Source organism: Euprymna scolopes, chromosome 46 (assembly GCF_053919585.1).
Source record: "Euprymna scolopes isolate OS-2025 chromosome 46, ASM5391958v1, whole genome shotgun sequence".
Lineage (NCBI taxonomy): Eukaryota > Metazoa > Mollusca > Cephalopoda > Sepiida > Sepiolidae > Euprymna > Euprymna scolopes.
In genome coordinates, this window is record NC_136527.1 from 203,697,473 (window position 1) to 203,719,007 (window position 21,535).

At 32.0% G+C, this 21,535-nt stretch overlaps 1 protein-coding gene across 1 annotated transcript; it reads right to left on the minus strand.

Moving 5' to 3' along the window:
* Positions 1–5,316: 5,316 nt before the first annotated feature.
* LOC145270948 (uncharacterized) lies at positions 5,317–16,288 on the minus strand. The gene is made up of 2 exons (XM_080126496.1): positions 16,048–16,288; positions 5,317–11,578 (listed from the first exon to the last, which is right to left on the minus strand). The coding sequence occupies exon 2, from the start codon at positions 10,859–10,861 to the stop codon at positions 9,851–9,853; it is 1,011 nt and encodes a 336-aa protein (XP_079982622.1). The 5' UTR covers positions 10,862–11,578; positions 16,048–16,288; the 3' UTR covers positions 5,317–9,850.
* Positions 16,289–21,535: the final 5,247 nt, after the last annotated feature.

Genomic DNA, 21,535 nt, shown 5'->3' on the forward strand with positions numbered 1-21,535 from the left:
AATACTGTGGGTCTATGATTTCTGCCTATCAATCACTACTCTTATGAACCTATTGGAGAGAAATGATTTAATGATTGAAAAAACATTTCCAGTAATACCATGGCTGGAAATCTTGTGATGTAGGCCCTTATGCCATACCTTATCGAAGGCCTTCGATATGTCAAGAGCAATTACCCTGGAAAGCAAGCCTTTGTCAAGAGACTCACTAATCCTATGAGATATAACCGTTAGCACATCGGCTATAGATATTTCATGACACACAGGATACTTATAGGTCTGTACTGAGAGGGAGATGACTTTTCACCTGAATTCTTAAATACAGGGCATACTGACGAAATTTCCAGGGTGTTGGAAAACACTTCACCTTAAGACAACGCTAAAACAGTTTTGTAAGTATGGGGGCAAGTTCTGCTTTTTCTGAGGTTTTCCAGGGTGTTGGAAAGCACTTCTTCTTTAGGCAATGCTTAAACAGTTTTGTAAGTATGGGGGCAAGTTCTGGGTGGAGATTTTTCAGAACTACAACTGGAATGCCGTCAAGGCTAGTTGCTTTACTGGGTTCTTGATTAGCTTGGCGACCTCACGCACAGATATTTGTATGTTGTCTCTTATAGGAGGAAATATGGGGAGTTGATGGCCTTGGTCGCATAGGGTAGAATTACCTGCAAAGTTTTTGTCAAATACTTTGGCCTTGTCTGATGCTGACGAGATGACCCAATGATGATAGTTGGGATCCTGTTTGCTATTGCCGCTGCTCAGCTATGGAGTTAACGAGCTGAATTATTCTTTTAGAGTGATTGCTGGCAGTCCTGAAAGCAGCTTTTGTCTCAGTACATCTATTACGTTGGTAGCTATGGAAAAGTGATTTCTGTGCGCGATGGCAGCAGCACATTCTGGAGAGAACCATGGCTGACTGTTAGGTTTTTGTTGGAATTTTTTGGATGGTATGAATCGGTCTATGCCTACAATTAACCATTCAGTCACGTCTGATACTATAGAGGAATACTCTTTTTAAACATGGAATGCAGAGGTAGATCAGATATAAATGTACGGAAGCTATCCCAGTCAGCTATAGAGTATCGATATACAGTACGATGGAGAGGTACGTCTGAGGACTTACTACATTTCATTTTTATCTTAAATGCTACAATTGAGTGGTCGGAGGATCCCAGAGGAGATAGAACGGAACATGAACATAGCTCAGGGGAAGTTGTAAGGAAAAGGTTTGGAAATCTTGCATATTGGCCGGTAGTATCGGGCACACGGGTGGGTTCGTGAACAATCTGAGTGAGGTCATAGGCAATGGCAAAAATTATGACAGAACCTCCCCTCGTCATCGGTCTTATTTGAGTTGGTCAGCCATTCCACGTTATGGACATTGGAGTCACCGCAAATGTGAATGTTATCGGAAGGATGAGCAGACAGGATGTGGTCAATGTTCTCAGATATGCTCTTAAAGATAGTAACCCCACTGTTGTGGGGGTGATAGAGGGCAAATATAAATGCAGTGGTGTAAGCTAGTGCAACCTGGAAGCACATATAAGGTAAATTAGGGTCTTCTCTGAAGATATCCCTACCATATCGAAAGCCATCTTTAATGTAGGCACATATTCCATGCCCATGGTGATCTTGGGGGTCAGATTTAGATGTTAAGTTAGAGTATTTTAATTGTGAATTCGTCTAAGTAAGTGGTTGGCCCTATTCCAGTTTCATTTAGAAACAATATGTCATCTCCTGTAATCGTGTTTCAACCTCCGGAAGCTTGGAATGTAGACCTCTGATGTTGGAGTCTACGTTGGGTTCTAGGTATATTCGTGTTTTTTCTGGAGATTTGTCATGTTGAGGTTTGGGGATTTGTGGGACAGGTTGATAGACTTGGTTGGAGCAGGACAGAGAGGGAAAGTAAAAGACAAGAAATTTTTTTTCAGCTATGTTTCGCATTATCATTATCTGGCGAGTTAAAGGCAGGTTTCACTTGTCATGAGTTTGTGGACATTAATATCTCTTTTGGCTGAGGTACAGATACTTGGTAATACTACCATGCACAGCTCAGCCATTTTTTTCAGGTCACAGATAAGCGTGCCCCTTTCCTCGTCTAAGTAGGTTTTGTCCACGTTCAAATAGCGTTTGCTAAATCTTTGCAGAATTGTAAAGTATTAATAAAAAATATAAGATGCTTTTCAAGTTGGTTTGCTTATACATAGGTTGCACACACGCACACAACGTACTCAATTACGCACAGGTTATCTGCTCTTGTCATGAATTCTGATTCAGCCAGCAGGCAGCCTTACTTTACTTCTTGTTTCGCTTTCTCTATTTCTCTCTTTTCATTCGAACAGTCCGTGTCGTGAGATGCATATTAGAACACGCCTTGGCAGGGCGTTCACCTTTCAAGGTATGAAAGAATACACATGTTTACCTTAACGAACTCGTGCATAGACAATGAACATTTAACGTATACTTTAATGAATTTATGTGACCAAACATTCAGACACACATAGGAACCAAGAATACATACACACAACAAACATTCTAACTCTATTAACTTATATATATATATATATATATATATATATATATATATATATATATATATATATATATATATATATACACCTTTTTTGTGTGGTCTTCTCATGAATTCTGATTCAGCTAGCAGGCAGCGTTTCTTTACTCCCTGTTTCGCTTTCTTTTTCTACTTCTGCATTCTCTATATCTCTCTGTTCATTCAAATCGTCCATTTAGTGAGTCACATATTAACATATGCATCCGTAGGGCGTTTTCCATTCAAGTTAACCTTAACGAACTCTCGCATACGCAATGAACATTCAACGTATGCTTTAATAAACTCCTGTGATCGCGTACAAATATCCAGGCACACCTATGAATAAAGAATACATACAGACAACGAACATTCTAACTCCATACGCGTATACACACACACACACACATATATTGTTGATGGTTTATTATGATGCCTCACATAACATGAAATATCGAACACACTACTTATATCGTTCACTAAAAACACCTGCTTTTTAGTTGTATCTCATGAATAAACTATGCCTAATTCAGGTTAGAATAAAGTATGCTTTAGTGTTTGGATTTTTTTAAATTAATTTTTCTGACTATCGGAGTTTGCATACGTTTTATGAATTATATACACACGTCCAGAGACAGTTGAATAAAATTAAAGTGTAGTATCTGCTCCTGGTTTGTGTGATCATAAATATTATGTGTTGTCTTATTATTATTTTGGCATATTAAGGACTTTGTTTGTTGGAATAAGATATAGTTTTACTCAGTAATAGTACCCAGGCGTTAATTCCTCCTTTGAAAGCATGTCGGCTGTTTAATAATGGGCGAGGCATTGCTACTCTTTTAGTGCTTTTTTCTTGTGTTTTGTTTGTTTTGTTTTTTTAAAAAAAGTTGTGGATAAATGCAGAAGAAAATGTGTATCTACATTGTTTAAAATATCGCATTCAAATTAAATTTCCAATTCAGTTTTATGATAAACATTAATTTAAATTATATTCATTTCAATTGTAGCATTCGAAATACATTTTTGGCCGATGTTTAAGAGATAAATTCCACAATTTGCACTTTTTCTTCTTGCACGTTTAGCGAATCTCTTAACAAAGGCTTCCTTTCTAGGGCAAATAGGAAGCTCACAGTATTAATGCTGGGGTCTCTCCTGTACATCCTGAGCCAAATTCTATTCCTGATCTACATTAATTATCTCCCAAATCACTTGTAGGCATTGATGCTGAGGACACTGCCATCAATAGAAACTCTTCAAAGCCCATAAACGACCAAGTTCTTTATGATTCTGCGGTCTCTCCTCTGATCTTGACTAAACCAAGCTCCAATCATTGCATCATCAATGCTCTGATCTCTATCTATCATCAATTGAAATGAATGGCTCTCGTCTTAGAGTGGTTCCATGATTTGACAAGCTTCAAAGTCTTACTTTAGTACTGATCTGAAATGGAACACGTACATCAAATCTGTTTCCAATGGTAGAAAAATGGTCGGATCATTCCACCGCTCCAGTAGATATTTCACTACTGATACAATTGTCTACCTGTATAAAAAAGCCAAGTACGTCCAAGGATTAAGTACTGTTGCCACATTTGGGCAGGAGTTGCTAGAAGTAGCTTATCCTGCTTTGACAGTTCTAAATAGACTTTTAGCCTAGTGAGGGGTGGGGTGCTCTTTTCTCTTCCCTGCAATCTCGTTCCCAGAGAAGAGATGTTGTGAACTTGTTTATACTTTATCGTTATTTTCAATCCCCTTGGCCTGACGTCTTATGAAAACACTCGTTTAGCTACAACCAATGTCAATGATTTCCCTAACCTAAACATAGATTCTATGAACAAGGCTTCTTTCTCAGAACTACATTACTGTGGAACTCTATTCCGTTTTCCTGCTTTTCAACTGACTACAATGTTTTTGTCTGTAAGTCCAATGTGAACAAATTCTTATGAGTCATTCCCTTATGTAATCCAATTTACCAAATTTTCAAAAATGCCCCCCTTTTCACTACTAACAAAATGCCTCCCTTTACCACTGTAAACTCCTTACCCCTTATCTTATAGTGGCTTCCGGGCCTTGATAAGTTGTGAATACTTTTTAAAAAATCTTATAGATAATAAATTTAACTTTCAGATTAAAAATAATCCCGTTACAAAAGAATAATGAAACGAATGGAATTGAAGGAAACAAAAACTCAATTGATGGATAATATAAAAGTCGTTTATTTACTATTGAAAGAATGAATATTTTGGATATAACATGTGTTCACTGTTCATGTCCGCGCGGGTATAAAAATAGGTGTAACAATGTGAATAATTCTTACTTTTATTTAATTATTTCTTGTATTTTTTACCTCATTGTTTATATGACAGATTCGTAAAAGTAAATAAACATACTTTTATTTTAAAAGTGTCATTCTTACGCTACTTATAATAATACAAATAATACTAATACTAATAATTTATCTAAGAATGTAATAAATTTGACCAGTAAAACATCCGTTTGAAAATGTGTCACTGAGGAGGGCAAATTAGATGGAAGAAACAATGGAAGTGGTGCAACAAAATACAATGCTTAGATTATTGAAATCTTATTTTTTCTGCTCATTCCGACAGATTCTAAATGCTAGATGTGTATTTCATTGAAATATTTGGCAGAGTAAGCCAGAAAGCAGGTAAATGGAAGAGAATTCCACAGGTGTGCAATTCTTAAGTTAAAATAAATAAGAAAAACTACTATTTCAATCTATTACATTGCTTGGATATTCATAAGAATCTGATTGCACTTAACCCTGATCATGTAAAAATCTTAAATTTTAAAAACAATTAGAATATTTTTAATTAAAGCAAATAGTAAATACTAAGACGTAAAAGAGGATGGTTGACTCTTTTGTTTTGACGGTTAATCATTTATTCAATATTTTGAAGTAACAAATTTATTGGCTCAGATTGTAATCACCTAAGCTCTGGAGATATATCAGGGTTTTTTTCAACCAGAGAATTGGTAGTCTTTGTCGGAATGTAGCAATACTAAAACCGATCCAACTTTGATATTCCAGGCGTGATTCTGACTTATGGCATTTCAGATCTGCTTTAATAACTTTACGTTATATATAGAATCCACTAAGATACGTCATTATTTTGCTCATTGTCAATTCTCATTGGTAATCAATACAAAATAAATTCAGAATTCTCTGCCGCTTTCTACAACCTACAGCGTTGATCTTGTTAAGCAACAATTATTTTTACGAAAACAATTCATCAAAACACTTTTTATGCTTGTTCTTTTTAAGCTCCATTTCATAAAATAATGTTTCACAAATCTTGTATACAACCAGTTCAATAAAGGACTTTTATATTTTAGTTAGACAAAAGATTCGTCTGTATTTGTTAGTTGTCTCTCATTGTTATGGGAATAAGAGTTGATTCAACAAATTGATTCTAGTTGTCTCTCATTGTTATAGCTTCAATAACATTCAACAAATGATAAAAATAAACGCTGCAGTTGAAATGGAATGTTTGCTTTATACAAAAATTTGGTATGCATAAATTTCGTCACACTTGAAATAAATCTAACGATATCATTAACATTTCAGACGTCATTCCTTGCTCTAACATTTGAATTGTTTTCATTGTATTCAGACATATTTTATATCTACTTGGTCTCTTAGTAATTTACTTTTCATTTTCGCATCATTTTCGTCTATCTGCGATGGAGCATCCTAAGGGATTCCAAAAAATTTTAATATATTTTATATTCCAATCCACACATTTTTCCAATCTCTTAAATTCTTGGTTTTTGGAATTTTGAAATTTAAAAAAAATTGTTTAAGTAATTTATACAAGATCAAATACCTCCAATCTCGAGCTAACATCTGACTTCATGACGATTATTGCAATTACATTCAAGGACTTTTTTAAGGAAAGACGTTGTTGCCAACTTTATTTCGTTACAGCTTATTCGTTCACGGATCGGTTTCAAGTATTTATTATATTACTTGTTTCAGAGACCAAGTTTTTTCATAAATATTTTATCCGTGTGTATTAACAACATAGACATTTTTCACAGTACAGCTCTATTAAGGCCGTTGTTATTTAGAATGTTGATATCAATGGTAAGCGTTGTTGGCTTGGCTTTGTTCCCTCTTACAATGTCTGATTTATTCAGTCTTGTCCTTTATGTATCCGCCCGCCTGTATGTCTTTGTAATAGAACACTGTCACTTTTGCATTTGATGCAGTGGTATTTGTCAATGTGAAGACCGCAAAGTTCTCAGCAAGCACTGTGATTCAGATTTGTTGGGTTTGACATTCTTGGTGGTCACACGCCATTTCCATTGTTGAACTGTATATTTACTGTCCCTAATGATGAGATTTGTTGGCTTTGAAGTTCTCGATAGTCACACAGCATTTCCATTGTTAAACTTTATATGTACTGACCCATGCATTTTATGATGGCTCCATACGCATGTTGTTTTACAGTGAGACATAGACATCATTATTTTCATGGTACACAATACTTTGAAAGAATGTTTTTTCTCAACTCTTAGTTATCTTTTTTGTTACACTTTATGTTCGAACATGTTTTTTCCTCACATACACACACCCAAATGTACGCACGCACACACGCACACATACACAAGTACATATATTCACGTACCTACACTCACATTCACGTGCATACACACACAGGCTAACATACACACATATGCGCACACGTACACACACATGGGCAACGTCACTTCCCTTTAAAGGAAATTCAGACATGCACAGTCAGAACAATGATCCCGGTATAAATGTCAATAACGGTCAACTTCCTCTTTCTTTCCTTTTGCCTTGGTTCATCACAGCTTGTGGACTGAAGACACTTCCACATGGACGACTGCTACCATGCACGTGCGGCTTTACTGAGGTCAACCCTGTCTCTCTTTTTCTTTTTCTACTTGATAGATAGATAGATAGACAGATAGATAGATAGATAGATAAATAGATAGACAAAGAGATAGATCGATAGATAGATAAATAACACTTCGGACTTTTATTATCTGATCATAAAATCATTTTTTAAATAGTGAAAACACAAAAAGACGAATACAGTTTTTGTACCCCCAAATAGGGAATGGCATATGTATTTTGTTTAAAATATAATTATCCACTGACACGTGTTTTGTCCCACCCCGCATTTAGGTAAAAATACACTTACTTAAATACTATTGAATTAATTCAAAAAGTATCGCAAAAATAAACAATAACATCTACATAAAAACAAATTCAGTCATGCAAGGTAACCTGGACTGCCATTTATCTTTCTCCTACTTTATTCCTCTTTTTTCCATATGCGTAGTCGTCAACGACTGAACTGAACACATGTTCCACCTAAACCATGTATTTTTTTTCAGAAAATAAACGACGTCTTTATTTTATTCAGCAATTGAGTTTTTTTCCTTCCTTCCATTCATTTCATTATTTTCTTTTTAGAAGTTGGGAGTATTATTCACGAAAACCTGATTATTAAAATAGTGGATGGATTTTTTATTTTACACATTGCATAAAATCAAAATGTTCAATCTTGGAACAAATATTTAATTTTTTTTAAAAGTTTAGATATTATCAATTTTAAAACGTGTATCTGTATCCACATCAGTTTTGTCTTCCATAGATTTTGATTACACATTTCTATAGATTTTATTAGTCCATTTGCTTTTTAAACAATCGTTGTAATTTTTATATCTTTTAGAGATTTTGTAGTTTTTAAACAATGTTATACTTTCACACTTATTGTATTGTATTCTCTGCTTTCACTTAATTATAAATGCAAATTGTTACAATAAAACTCTACACATATTTAGCAAGAATGTTTCATAACGTGTGTGTTTTTTCATTAATTTAAAAAAAAAAACAAGAATATCCACGCATTGCACTTACATGGCTTTTTGTCACTAAATCTGATTTGTGAGAACAAGAATATGTTTTTTCCTTTTTGTTTTATTTTAATTCAGTCGAAGTTCTCACAACATGGGGCTAACACTTGAACACTGTATGAGATACATAGATATTCGAATGTTCCATTAAAGTTCTTTATTTCTCAAACACTGAGTTAGTAAAGAACTTGAGCCAGTGTGAGATCTTATGCGTATCAATAAATTTGATTTATGAGAAAAGGCACATCCACACATTTTCAGCAATGTGGTTTTTCCCTTTTTTTTTTAATTTTCTTCTTCATAAGCCCTGTGGCACCTATAATAACTGGTATGATTGATATCTCCTTAAGATTCCAGTTTCTTTTCATATCGTACATGAGACGTTGGTATTTGGTCTGTTTCTCTCTTTCAGCTCTGTTGAGACCGCCTTCATTAGGAACACTCACTTCAATCAAGGTTGCAACTCTTTCTGACTTATTCCATATAACTATGTCAGGTTTCACAGCAGAATTTTCAAGGTAGGTGGTTGTAGAGATTACATGGTCGTTATGTATAGTATATAAGTCATTTCCAACTGTTCTTTCACGTTGATGTTCCCAGGAAATGCTGCTACACTGGATGTGTAATTTTTTACAGATGGTCCAGTGGAGGTACTTTCATACTCCTTCATGTCTCGCTGTATAATAGCCGTCCCCTAGAAGAACCTTGCAACTTGATATCAGGTGACCAAAATTTTCCAATTCTGTATGGCAAAACTTGCATTTATTGTCATTACTGATCCCTGCAATCTTCTTGAATGCATTGATCATCAATTCCTGGTCTTGAGCCGCCGTTATGACCATTTCTTGATCGTGGTGGAGGGTTCCCTTTTTGATGTTGGTCCTATTCTTTAAGGTTCATCCTTTGAAAGGTCTCGGTATATTTCTGCCGGCTCTTTCTTGCTACTTCTGTGACACACTTGTTTGATGTTTCATCACCTGAGAGACAGCCCTGACCAAAATGCTTGGCCAGCTGGGTGACTGATGTTGTTCTGCTGGTTCTTGTCTCTTGATGTTCATATACTATCGAGAGAGTGTGATTCTGGGAGCTTTTCAGATACTGACAATAGTTGCCCTGTGTTGATGATTAATCTCTGAGAGTCCCAGGCCTCCTGCTCTCCTGGGCAAATGCAGCCTTGGTAGACACTGATTTCTGTATATTATTTTATGAAGCGTTAGTAGCTTCGGTGTCTTTACATCTAGCCAGTTGATGTATTTTTGTGGCCAGTCAATGATACCAAAGCTGTATGTTATTACTGGCATAGCACGCTGGTTTATGGCAGTAATTTTATTTTTATTGGTGAGCTGGGTTTTGCATATTTTCCTCACCCAACGTACATATTCTTTACTAATCTTCTCCCTCATCTTGGCATGTTGTATGTTCTCGTTTTCTTCAATGCCAAGATACTTATAAGGCTCATACCCTTCTTTTCCCTAGTATGACTTCTCATATGTCTCATTAAATTTGATTTTCGAGAAGAGGAATACTCACAAACTTCACAAGAATATGGTTTTTCTCCGGTGTGAGTTCTCATATGTGTCATTAAATCTGATTTTTGGGAAGAAGAATATCCACAAACTCCACAAGAATATGGCGTTTCCCCAGTGTGAGTTCTCATATGTCTCACTAATGTTGATTTTGCAGAAAAAGAACATGCACAAACTTCACAAATATGTGGCTTTTCACCAGTGTGAGTTCTCATATGTCTCACTAAATTTGATTCGTCAGAACAAGAATATACACAAACTTCACAAGAATATAACTTTTCTCCGGTGTGAGTTCTCACATGTTTCAGTAACTGGGATTTTTGAGAACAAGAATATTCACACATTTCACAAAAATGTGGCTTTTCTCCAGTATGCGTTCTCATATGTGTCACTAAAGAGGATTTTTGAGAACAAGAAAATCCACACGTTTTACAAGAATATGGCTTTTCCCCAGTATGCTTTCTTATATGTGTCACTAAAGAGGATTCTCGAGAACAAGAATATCCACAAACTTCACAAGAATATGGCTTTTCTCCAGTATGATTTTTCATATGCCTCATTAAATCTGATTTTTGAGAAGAAGAATATTCACAAATTTCACAAGAATATGGCTTTTCCCCAGTATGACTTCTCATATGTATCGTTAAATTTGATTTTCGAGAAGAAGAATATTCACAAATTTCACAAGAATATGGCTTTTCCCCAGTGTGAGTTCTCATATGTGTCACTGAAGAGGATTTTTGAGAAGAATATCCACAAACTTCACAAGAATGTGGCTTTTCCCCGGTGTGCATTCTCATATATCCTACTAAATGGTATTTTATAGGAAAAGAATGTCCACACATTTCACAAGAATGTGGTTTTACCCCAGTATGTGTAGTCATGTTTCACTAAATGTGATTGTTGAGAGCAATAATATCCACACACTATACAGGAGTGTGACTTTTTTTAATTTTCGAGAATATATACACACACTTTATGTGGCTTCTTCCCAGTGTTAGTTCTCAAATGGCTCAAAAGATTTGTTCATGAAAGAAGAATATCCACATACAGGAATATGGCTTTTCACCTCTGATATATCCCTACATGTTTCAACCAAATTTATGTTAAAACAAGATCAGCAATATAATAATAGATAATATATCATTTATAAAAGATATAATATAATTATAGTTTTTGATAATATAACATTTTATCCTCACTTTTCACTTTTTAATTCAGAAATGGGGAAACGATTTAATTTCATGCTAAGAGAAAACGTCTGTTCCTTTACTAGAATATATATAGTGTTATATCCGTGAAATATATTTTAGTGTTATTGTATCCGATACTGTATAAAACACTGTCTTTTCAAATATCACTTTTATTTTTTGCCATTTGTGATTCAATCTTGCGTTTTGGTGCATTTACAAAAGTAGACAGATATTTCTCAAGATGTGCAGATTTTCAACAGCATTTCAGAGGATTTGTAAAATAGTCATATACAGTCAAAGAAAGTTTTCCAATGATATTGATGTTGTCTTTTGCATAACGCCAAACTTTTCTGTATAATAATGTAAAAAAATGATCTATTGAATTCAATCGCCTTCCACCAGGAACATCTGTAAATAAAAATAAATAAAAATTTATATTTTCATGGAATATTCGTAATCTGTTAGTGTATTGTTGTCAATTTCATTTAATTGAATTCACAATATCCAGATAAATTTAATATAAAAGATATAAGCGACACATTAGTAACATGATCTGATATTTTCTATGTTCGCAAAGAATATGATAAAATAATATCTACAGATTTTTTATGATTCCTATCCTAGAAGAAAAAAAAAGAAATATATATATTTTATCTTGTTTGCTATTTTCACAGCAAACTTTACTGACATTATTAAACAAGCCGTGTGGACCCAGAGTATCATGAATTATCTTGTTTGCTATTTTCACAGCAAACTTTACTGACATTATTAAACAAGCCGTGTCGACCCAGAGTATCATGAATTATCTTGTCTGATATTTTCACAGCAAACTTTACTGACATTATTAAGCAAGCCGTGTGGACCCAGAGTATCATGAATTATCTTCTTTTCTATTTTCACAGCAAACTTTACTGACATTATTAAACAAGCCGTGTTGACTCAGAGTATCAGAGACTTTTGTCTCTGGAATATGTTAGAATTAAATTTTATATTTTTACAGCAAACTCTACTCGACCATTAAATTTAAGTTATGATTTTCACATACTATGCTATAAAAAAGTGCAGATATATGTTAGAATTAAATTAAAAAATGTCATAGTTGATTTTTTTACATAATAACCAAAACTTTTTTTCAAATTAAAGAAAAGTTTAAAATCAATTCTATTGTTTCAAATTTATTTGCTTTTGTGACGTCAGATAAACATTGATCTTTGAACAAAGAGTATCAATTGAAAACTTTTGTTAAACTTACAAACAGGTTTTTCATATTCTATATAAAATTATTCTATTTTATGCTTGAAATATGATCAATTTTCTTAATACTGTTTAAAAACATTTTATATTTTCCAGAAAATATTTGAAGTAGTTAATCAAAGCTTAGCTTAACTTTCTGGTGAGAAAAAGAGTTAAATTCGCAACACTGCAGCTTATACGACATTCATTTCTTAGTTATACAGAAAAATATTTCCATTTAATTCTTCCATCTACAGTGGATGTGGTATATGTAATGTTTTTATATATAAAGATTTGGAGCCTAGAAAAGAATGGCCTACAACATAACTCAATCCTTACAGAAAGTAATACCATTATATATTGTTAGATATAGGTTTGGTTTGGTTGTTTTATTTTACGGCATATCAATGTATGTCAGGTTATTTAATGTCGGATCCAGTTATTTTGGAAACACTTTTTATACTTAAAGTTCTTTATATTTTTAAATATTTATTTGTAGAGTTTGGTTTGGTTTGGTTGTTTTATGGCATTTTTTGTTATTTAAAGACAAATCCAGTTATTTTGGAAATAGTATTCATGTTGCATGCAGTCATTTTGTAGAAAGTTTTTATTCTTCAAATTCTTTGTATCTACAATTTCTAGTTTATAGTGTTTTGTTTGGTTGTTTTTTAGTAGATTTTATCGTATTTTTCCCTGTCCTGCAGAACACTAACGAGTTTTGCAATGAGAGATGGAAAAGGATTACAGTAATAAGGTTTTCTACATTTAAGTTAGGAAACCAGTCAGGAAGTTGGGGAGGTAAAAATAAAAGAGGAAATGGGAAGAATTAAAAGGGGAAAATGTGGGTTTTCTTTCGTTTTTTTGTTTTGTAGAACAAAAGTTTTGCAAAAGGAAGTAGAAAAAGAAAAAGCATTAATGTTAGGTTATTTCGTCTCAGGAAGCCAATATCTTCTGACGGCTTGATCTTATAGCACCAGTTGTTGCTTGGATCAAAATATAGAGGACATATAATCATTTGTATAAATACCGTCGTAATAAGTTGGGGAGGTAAAAATAAAAGAGGAAATGGGAGGAAGAAAAAGGGAGAAAATATGTGATTTGCGTTTTTTGTTTTGCAAAAGAAAGAAAACAAAAAAAACATCAATGTTAGGTTATTTCGTCTCAGGAAGCCAATATCTTCTGACGGCTTGATCTTATAGCACCAGTTGTTGCTTAGATCAAAATATAGAGGAAATATAATCATTTGTATAAATACCGTCGTAATAAGTTGGGGAGGTAAAAATAAAAGAGGAAATGGGAGGAAGAAAAAGGGAGAAAATATGTTATTTGCGTTTTTTGTTTTGCAAAAGAAAGAAAACAAAAAAAACATCAATGTTAGGTTATTTCGTCTCAGGAAGCCAATATCTTCAGACGGCTTGATCTTATAGCACCAGTTGTTGCTTGGATCAAAATATAGAGGACATATAATCATTTGTATAAATACCGTCGTAATAAGTTGGGGAGGTAAAAATAAAAGAGGAAATGGGAAGAAGAAAAAGGAAGAAAATATGTTTTTTGCGTTTTTTGTTTTGCAAAAGAAAGAAAACAAAAAAAACATCAATGTTAGGTTATTTCGTCTCAGGAAGCCAATATCTTCAGACGGCTTGATCTTATAGCACCAGTTGTTGCTTGGATCAAAATATAGAGGACATATAATCATTTGTATAAATACCGTCGTAATAAGTTGGGGAGGTAAAAATAAAAGAGGAAATGGGAAGAAGAAAAAGGAAGAAAATATGTTTTTTGCGTTTTTTGTTTTGCAAAAGAAAGAAAACAAAAAAAACATCAATGTTGGGTTATTTCGTCTCAGGAAGCCAATATCTTCAGACAGCCTGATATGATAGCACCGGTTGTTAGATATATATTTCTTTAGATCAAAATATATAGGAAATATGATCATTTGTATAAACACTGTTGTCAAAGTAATACATTTAATAAAAAAAGTATTTTCAAAAACTGGCATGCAGATAATTTAGTATGTATGTATTAAGTCCTAATTCACTAATGAATCCTGAGTCGGTCACAGATATTGTCAAGACATTGTATAAAAATTTGAAAGTCACTTTTTTCTTTTGCTTTTTAAGGAAAATTCGCAAATATGATTTCTATCTTCTAAATATATTTTAAACCAAATATAATCAAATATGTTGTTTGGTGTTTTAGTTTCTTTTTCACATTTTCAAATCATAAAATTCATCAACAATTTCATGGGTTAACACATGATTCTTTGTATCAGCTACATAGAAAATCCTTAAGATTTTTATATTTTTTATTCAATAATAAATAGTTGTTTGGTTGTTTTGTGGCGCGTTTTAAGTTTTAACTCTTAAATAATTAAAAAAAATTCATTCACCTCAAAAAAAGACACATTGCCATTGGAATATAGAGGAACACTATGTATTAGGAGCCATATTAACAGAGACATCCTAAGTGGGTCTTAAGTTGATATATCTGTTCACATCACATTTAATTTTTTGTTCATACAGTCAAGAAAACAGGGAGCGGGGAGAGAATTACAGCAGCTTTGTATTAAATAGCTTTTCCTTCTTTCGTGATGAAGTGAGAATTACAGGGGAGAGATCAATAATATCAAATATGAATGATAAATAAACATTCGTGAAAAATGAAAACACGAAAATACAAAAGAAAATAAATAAATAATGAAAAAATAAAAATACACACAAATTAATTTAAAACATGTAATTAATAAAACGAAATATGGTAAAAGAATAAAACGTGGAAAAATAAAAATACACACAAATTAATTTTAAATATGTAAATAATAGAACAAAATATGGTAAAAAAAGAAAATAGATAAAATATTGAAAAATAAAAATACACACGAATTAATTTTAAATATGTAATTAATAAAACAAAATATTGTTAAAAGGACGAAGATAAATAAAATATGAAGATATAAAAATACATATAAATTAATTTCAAACATGTAATTAATAAAACAAAATATGGTAAAAAAGAAGAAAATAAATAAAAAACACGGAAGAAAACTATGCAAGTGAGAAATAAAAAATGTCCAAAAATTATTTACTTATCAATCAAGTACATAAAACATCAATAGTGGATAACAATTTTTGTGGCAGGTGAAGAGGGTTCATATCTGGTTGGACTTTTCAACCTTTTTTGAAGTGGAAATAGAGTCCAATTGCTGTTAATTATTCTGTACTTTCACTCATAAATCGAAAATTAAAGAAAATACTGAGAGAGACCCATCTAATATATTACGATGACACTTTTTGCAAAGTTTTGTTATTCCCAACAAGACTTTTTTTGTTGTTGTTTTATTAGAACAGAATAGTTGCTCTAAAATCTTAGTATTTATTTATCAACGCTGGGTTACATTGTAAAAACATACTTTAAGTTTCTGCTAATTGGTGAGGAAATTAAAAAAAAAACAACAATATATTAAAACAATTCAATACAGACAGAGTAGTTTTTGGTGCTAAGGTGTCTAACAATTCGAACAATTTTGACAAAAATATTGCTTTTCTGGTAAACATTATTTTCTTAGAAATCACATTAGTTTTACTTAAATAATCAAATTTTTTAAATGTAAAATAGTTAAAAACAAACAAACAAAAACTTACCTTTCATTCCAGGAATTCAATACAAAAAATGGGATAAATTCGTGTTTTCTTTTGTGTTCAAAACAGAAAAATTGTTTTGTTTGTTATGATTTCTTTAGTAAATTGATACAACTTTTGTTTTGTGTGTCCAATTCATTAAGAAATAAAATATATGAAAACATAAAAAGAACCCAACTGAAAATATGAAAAACACGATTTGAACGTGAAATTATTTAAAGAGAAATTCAACTGCGAAGTACAATTAATTTAGGTCATCGTAAGACGGTGCAATCATTATTTCGTTCCTCGTGTAAAAATATCCGTCATTAGTTAAGTGTGCCGAGTTGTTTTGCTATCAAGTAAATTATATTTTTCAATCTGTTGAGATTTCTTTTGCACATTTCTCTTTGTATTTTATTTTATTTTATTTTATTTTATTATTAAGAAACATTTTTTTAAACCGGTAGTAATGAGAACATAATCCTCATATATAGATATTAACAAAACTGAATATAATCAAATAATCATCATATAAAAATATTAACAAAACTGAATATAATCAAATAATCATATAAAAATATTAACAAAACTGAAACAACTCAAATACAAGAAACGAATTGCACAAACACCTGATTCAAATGACAAAAAATTAGATTTGAACCAAGAAAGTAAATTATAACGACATGATTACTTTATGAAAGTTTCAACACATTGTTACGATAACCTTCCTATGTTGACGACGTCATACATGTTTCGCATTATCATTAATCTGGTGGAGATACACAAAGGCTTTACGGTACTTGTACAGTTTAATCAAGACATTAAAAATATGAAAATATCGAAAAAAAAGTTATATTGTACGTATCCGTTATGGAATGATGTTCTCCGAAAAAAATTTTTTTTCACTTAAATTCATCAAGTATTTTTTTTTTTTTTTTACAGCGAAAAAATAATTTGTTATGATACCAGGCAAAAGGTTCGATTTTTAGGGAAAAAAAACGGCAGTATTAAAGATAGGGAGGGAGTGTCGGCGCTTTAAACTGATTTATCACCCCGTCCCGTGGCGTGTTAAAAAAAAAAAATTAAAAATAGCTACCTCAGCGCGCTGTTATAAAAACGTGTTTTCCGCTGTAAAAAAAAAAAAAAAAAAAAAAAAAAAAAACACTACTCGATCAAATTAAGTGAAATTGATTAAACTGTACAAGTACGGGATTTACTTGTCATGAATCGCACATTCCCATGTACACCCCCTTCGAAAGGAAAGTAGTTGACTTCCAATAACTGTGAACCAATTACTCAGTAAGGTCAACACTGCTTCTCGGTATTTTTCTTTTTTTCAGGTGAGGGTACCCCCTCAAGTAAGTAGCTGGTTCAGTAGATTTGCCGTTAGTTCTACAAATATCCTCGAATCCTGTAAACATTAACGAGACTCTTTACATTCGACATCAGTATTGCTTAATGAACACAGAAGTTTGTTCATTGGGATTTTTTTTTAAAATTAAATTGTAAGGCTGAAGCACAGAATAGTTACAAAAATGTCTTTCCAAATAGCATTATTATTTCAAAAAATACGTAAATACCCAAAAGTTAAAAACCTTCATCTTGCATTATTTTATTTATTTATTTATTTATCTATTTTTTTTTGTTAACGTGTATGGTTTAAATCAAAATATGATTACATTTTCAATAATAACGTGATTAAATTTTAAAGTTTAATAGGCAGTTAAAATTAAACCAAACTTTCATGATTATGAAATTGATGCCCTGCTTTTTAAAATATTTTTTCAGGTTGAATTCAAGTTTCACGATGATTTTTTTTATTCAATTGTAAGGTGGAAGCACAGAATAGTTACAAAACACTATCCATATTAAGAATGGCTTTCAGAATAATAATCCTATTATTTCAGCACGGTAGCAAAAATACAAAAGTACCCAAATCTTTATATTGTTCAATGTTTTTTAATTTTAAATTATAAAATAAAACACATTTAATCATTTCAAAACTTCACCTTGCATTATTTCTTTTTTTGTTGTTGTTGTTAAACAACATGGTTAATTTAAATCGAATTTTAATCACATCTTTACATGTGAAATTAAATTTTAATCACATCATTACATTTGAAATTAAATATTAATCACATCTGCGCGAGCCTTTTCTAGTCTCAAACAAAAACATGCGTTCACATCTCAAGCTATATTACTTGTCATATACTTACGAGCACACAAACATATGCGTGCACGTTCACACGCGCACATATATTCAGATTCGCGTACATGCACTCACATCCACGTGTACACACACACACACGCTAACGTGCACACATGGACAACGTCACTTCCCTTTCAATTCCAATTCCAAAATATCGCTTATTTATAAAAATACAAATCAATGGGTACTTCCATTCTTCTTTTATAAGAATTTGTCCATATTTATATTTTATATTTAATGCACTTTTTAAATAGAAGAATTTTTTAAGTAAGCATAAGAAAAGACCGCGATTTTAAATTCTAATCTCAGATGTTCTCAGAGCGTATTTGTCTCCCTTTCTTCCAGTTGACAAATACGGAGGCCTAAGTAATTATTTATGACATGAGGCTTATCTCTCATTTGTATTTCTGATATGTTTGCTGTTAACAACAAAGTTAGTCTTATGGGTCACCGTACTTGAAAAATGATCACATTTCACTCATAAGTAAGTTTACTTTTATAAACAACCCGCCGAAAAATTTTCCATTTTTTATTCTCTTATAGAAATACATGAGGTTTTGATTTAAAATATTTTATTTCTTCTTAATGCAATTATTTTTTGTTAATATCTAAAAAAAAAAAAAATTTGAATGAAATAGAACAAATATTGTAAGTGTCCAATATTTACTGGACAGTATTTTCAAATTATGAGGTTCCACTTAAAAAAAGCAACGTGTTTAAAAAAAAAATGTTTTAAACTTTTGACTTTACAGGTAAATTTGCACAAAACTTATTCGCAGTTTTGTCTTAAGTGTGTCAAACATTCTCAAAAAACTCTGACACACCGAATCATGGTCGTATGTATGTCGGCTGCTACAGGTATAATCAAAGAAAAGGCAAAAGCGGACAAGACATCTTTCACCTTTATTATTTATTAAGCTTTATTGACAAGGAGCAACATAGACTGGAAAAAATTCCAGCTCGAAAAGGGATGACTGCTTCTGCAGTCGAAGCTGAGATTCTGAAAGATGGTGCCTACGAACTAAATGAACGGTCTACACGTGGGCATTTTAACGTTCAATAACAGCTGATATGGGTAGAAAGAGAATACTTAGCTGAAAAGCCAAGACCAAACATATGTGTAGAATTAGGAAGCGATCTTTTAAAACAGCTCGAACTCACATATACTAGACCCTCTCGTAAAATACAGCAGATAGCTTTGTAAATTATATGAAGAACATGCCAGAAACTAAAATATGTTTATGTGAATCACCTAGAGACGGGGTTTACGAGAATGTAGGATCGAGTCTAGAAATGTTGCGTTGCTCTTAGAAAAGGCAGGGGATGATCTTTCAAGGTTATCAATCAATAGTTACATAAAGAAGTCGCCATGTTAATAGCGAGTGACTTAAAAACAGAATCGAATGATGGTTTTATCGTTTAGCTGTAGTTTTTCCCCATTTTCTGGCAACTACATCAAGGCATAGTGAAGGAGGAGGGGCGCTACTCTTTTCCCCAGGATCACTCCACTTTTTCTGTCTTTAGTTTGATTCGACCGAGGAGTGAATTCCAGGCTCTCAGTCCATTAGCGAACACTCTGACCAGCGTGTTATATATGTTAAATACTTGTTGACATTTGATTTGAAGAAGACTATGTTTTAATCTACAAGGAAGCAGTCCCATGACAACGTGTTCCGCGGACGAGGAGCCCTTACATGTTCAGAGAAATTTCTCCTGAATTTCTCACATGAAAGACAAAGGAAAATCTACTTGACGTTTCTGACTTTTTGAGATGAGGGTTGATTATTTTTATTATTATTCGTCGGACTACTGTTCTCATCTTGAGTTTGATTTTCACAACGTTTCGGTCGATATAACCTCCGACCTTCTTCAGGTGTATCTTGTCGAACTCGCGAATGTTTCTGCTCGAAATTCTGTCAAAATTCCCGAGTTCGACAGAAACATTCGCGAGTTCGACAAGATACATCTGAAGAAGGTCGGAGGTTATATTGACCGAAACGTTGTGAAAATCACACTCAAGATGAGAAGAGTAGTCCGACGAATAATAATACATAAAGTATTCTTGTGTTGAAAACACCGGGAGTTTTTTTTTTAAGTAAGTCATCTCTGTTTTAGTAAAGCTTAAATTTTGTTAAAATGTGTGTATGAAGATATTGAATAGGTTTAACACTAATATATTTATGTGAATTTTATATAAAATTGATTTGAAAGCGATTAATATGAATCAGTGCTAATTTTTGCATAGAAGTAATTTTTAATTCGGCTTGTTGGTATTGAGGATTAAGTAAAAAAGATGAAAAGACTTTTGTTTAAATTTTTGTGATAGAAAAAAGATTTGGATTTTGACGATACATTGAGTTCATTGCTTAACGTTCAGGAGGAACATGCGTTGGAACAGATACATTGAGTTCATTGCCAAGGCTGCTGCAAAGAAGATGGGCTTAACAACCGTGCTATAAAGTTACTTACGCCTGAGAGTATTGTTGTTCTTTTATTTATGCCATGTATATAGTATTGTTGCCATATGCAGTATATCTGAATATATAATAACTATATATTTTAACATATATATAAAGATAAAGATATATGTCTTAAGATATATACACATATATATATAGATTAAAGATATATACATATATATATAAAGATATATATATATATATATAAATATATATATATATATCTTTAAATATATATATTTAAATATACATATATATTTAAATATATATATATTTAAATATATATATTTATATTTAAATATACATATATATTTAAATATATATATATATATATATTTAAATATACACATATATATATTTAAATACACACACACACACACACACACACACACACACACACATATATATATATATATATATATATATATATATATATATACGCTACTTTAATTGAAATACAGATATATTTACATAATATATATTTGCATAATATATATATTCATTTAAATATTTATTTTAACTGTTCTTAGCCGTTAGCATATAAGTAACGCAGAACAAAGATATCTTAGTTTTATTCTTTTTCTCATTTTTAATTATTTTAGTCTTATGAATGGACAATATGTTGATAGGAAAAAATTTTCTAACACGTAATTAACGGACATTTAAAAACTGAAAACATTTCATTATAACGTTTTATCTTTTTTAAATCTTTTTTAATCCTCATATATTTTCATTTTAAACTTTCATTTTTTGTTCATCCATTTTTTTTAATCCACGTTTCAATCGTATTTTTGAGTTTTTAATTTTTAACTTTTTCAATATTCATTCATTCTTGGATTTC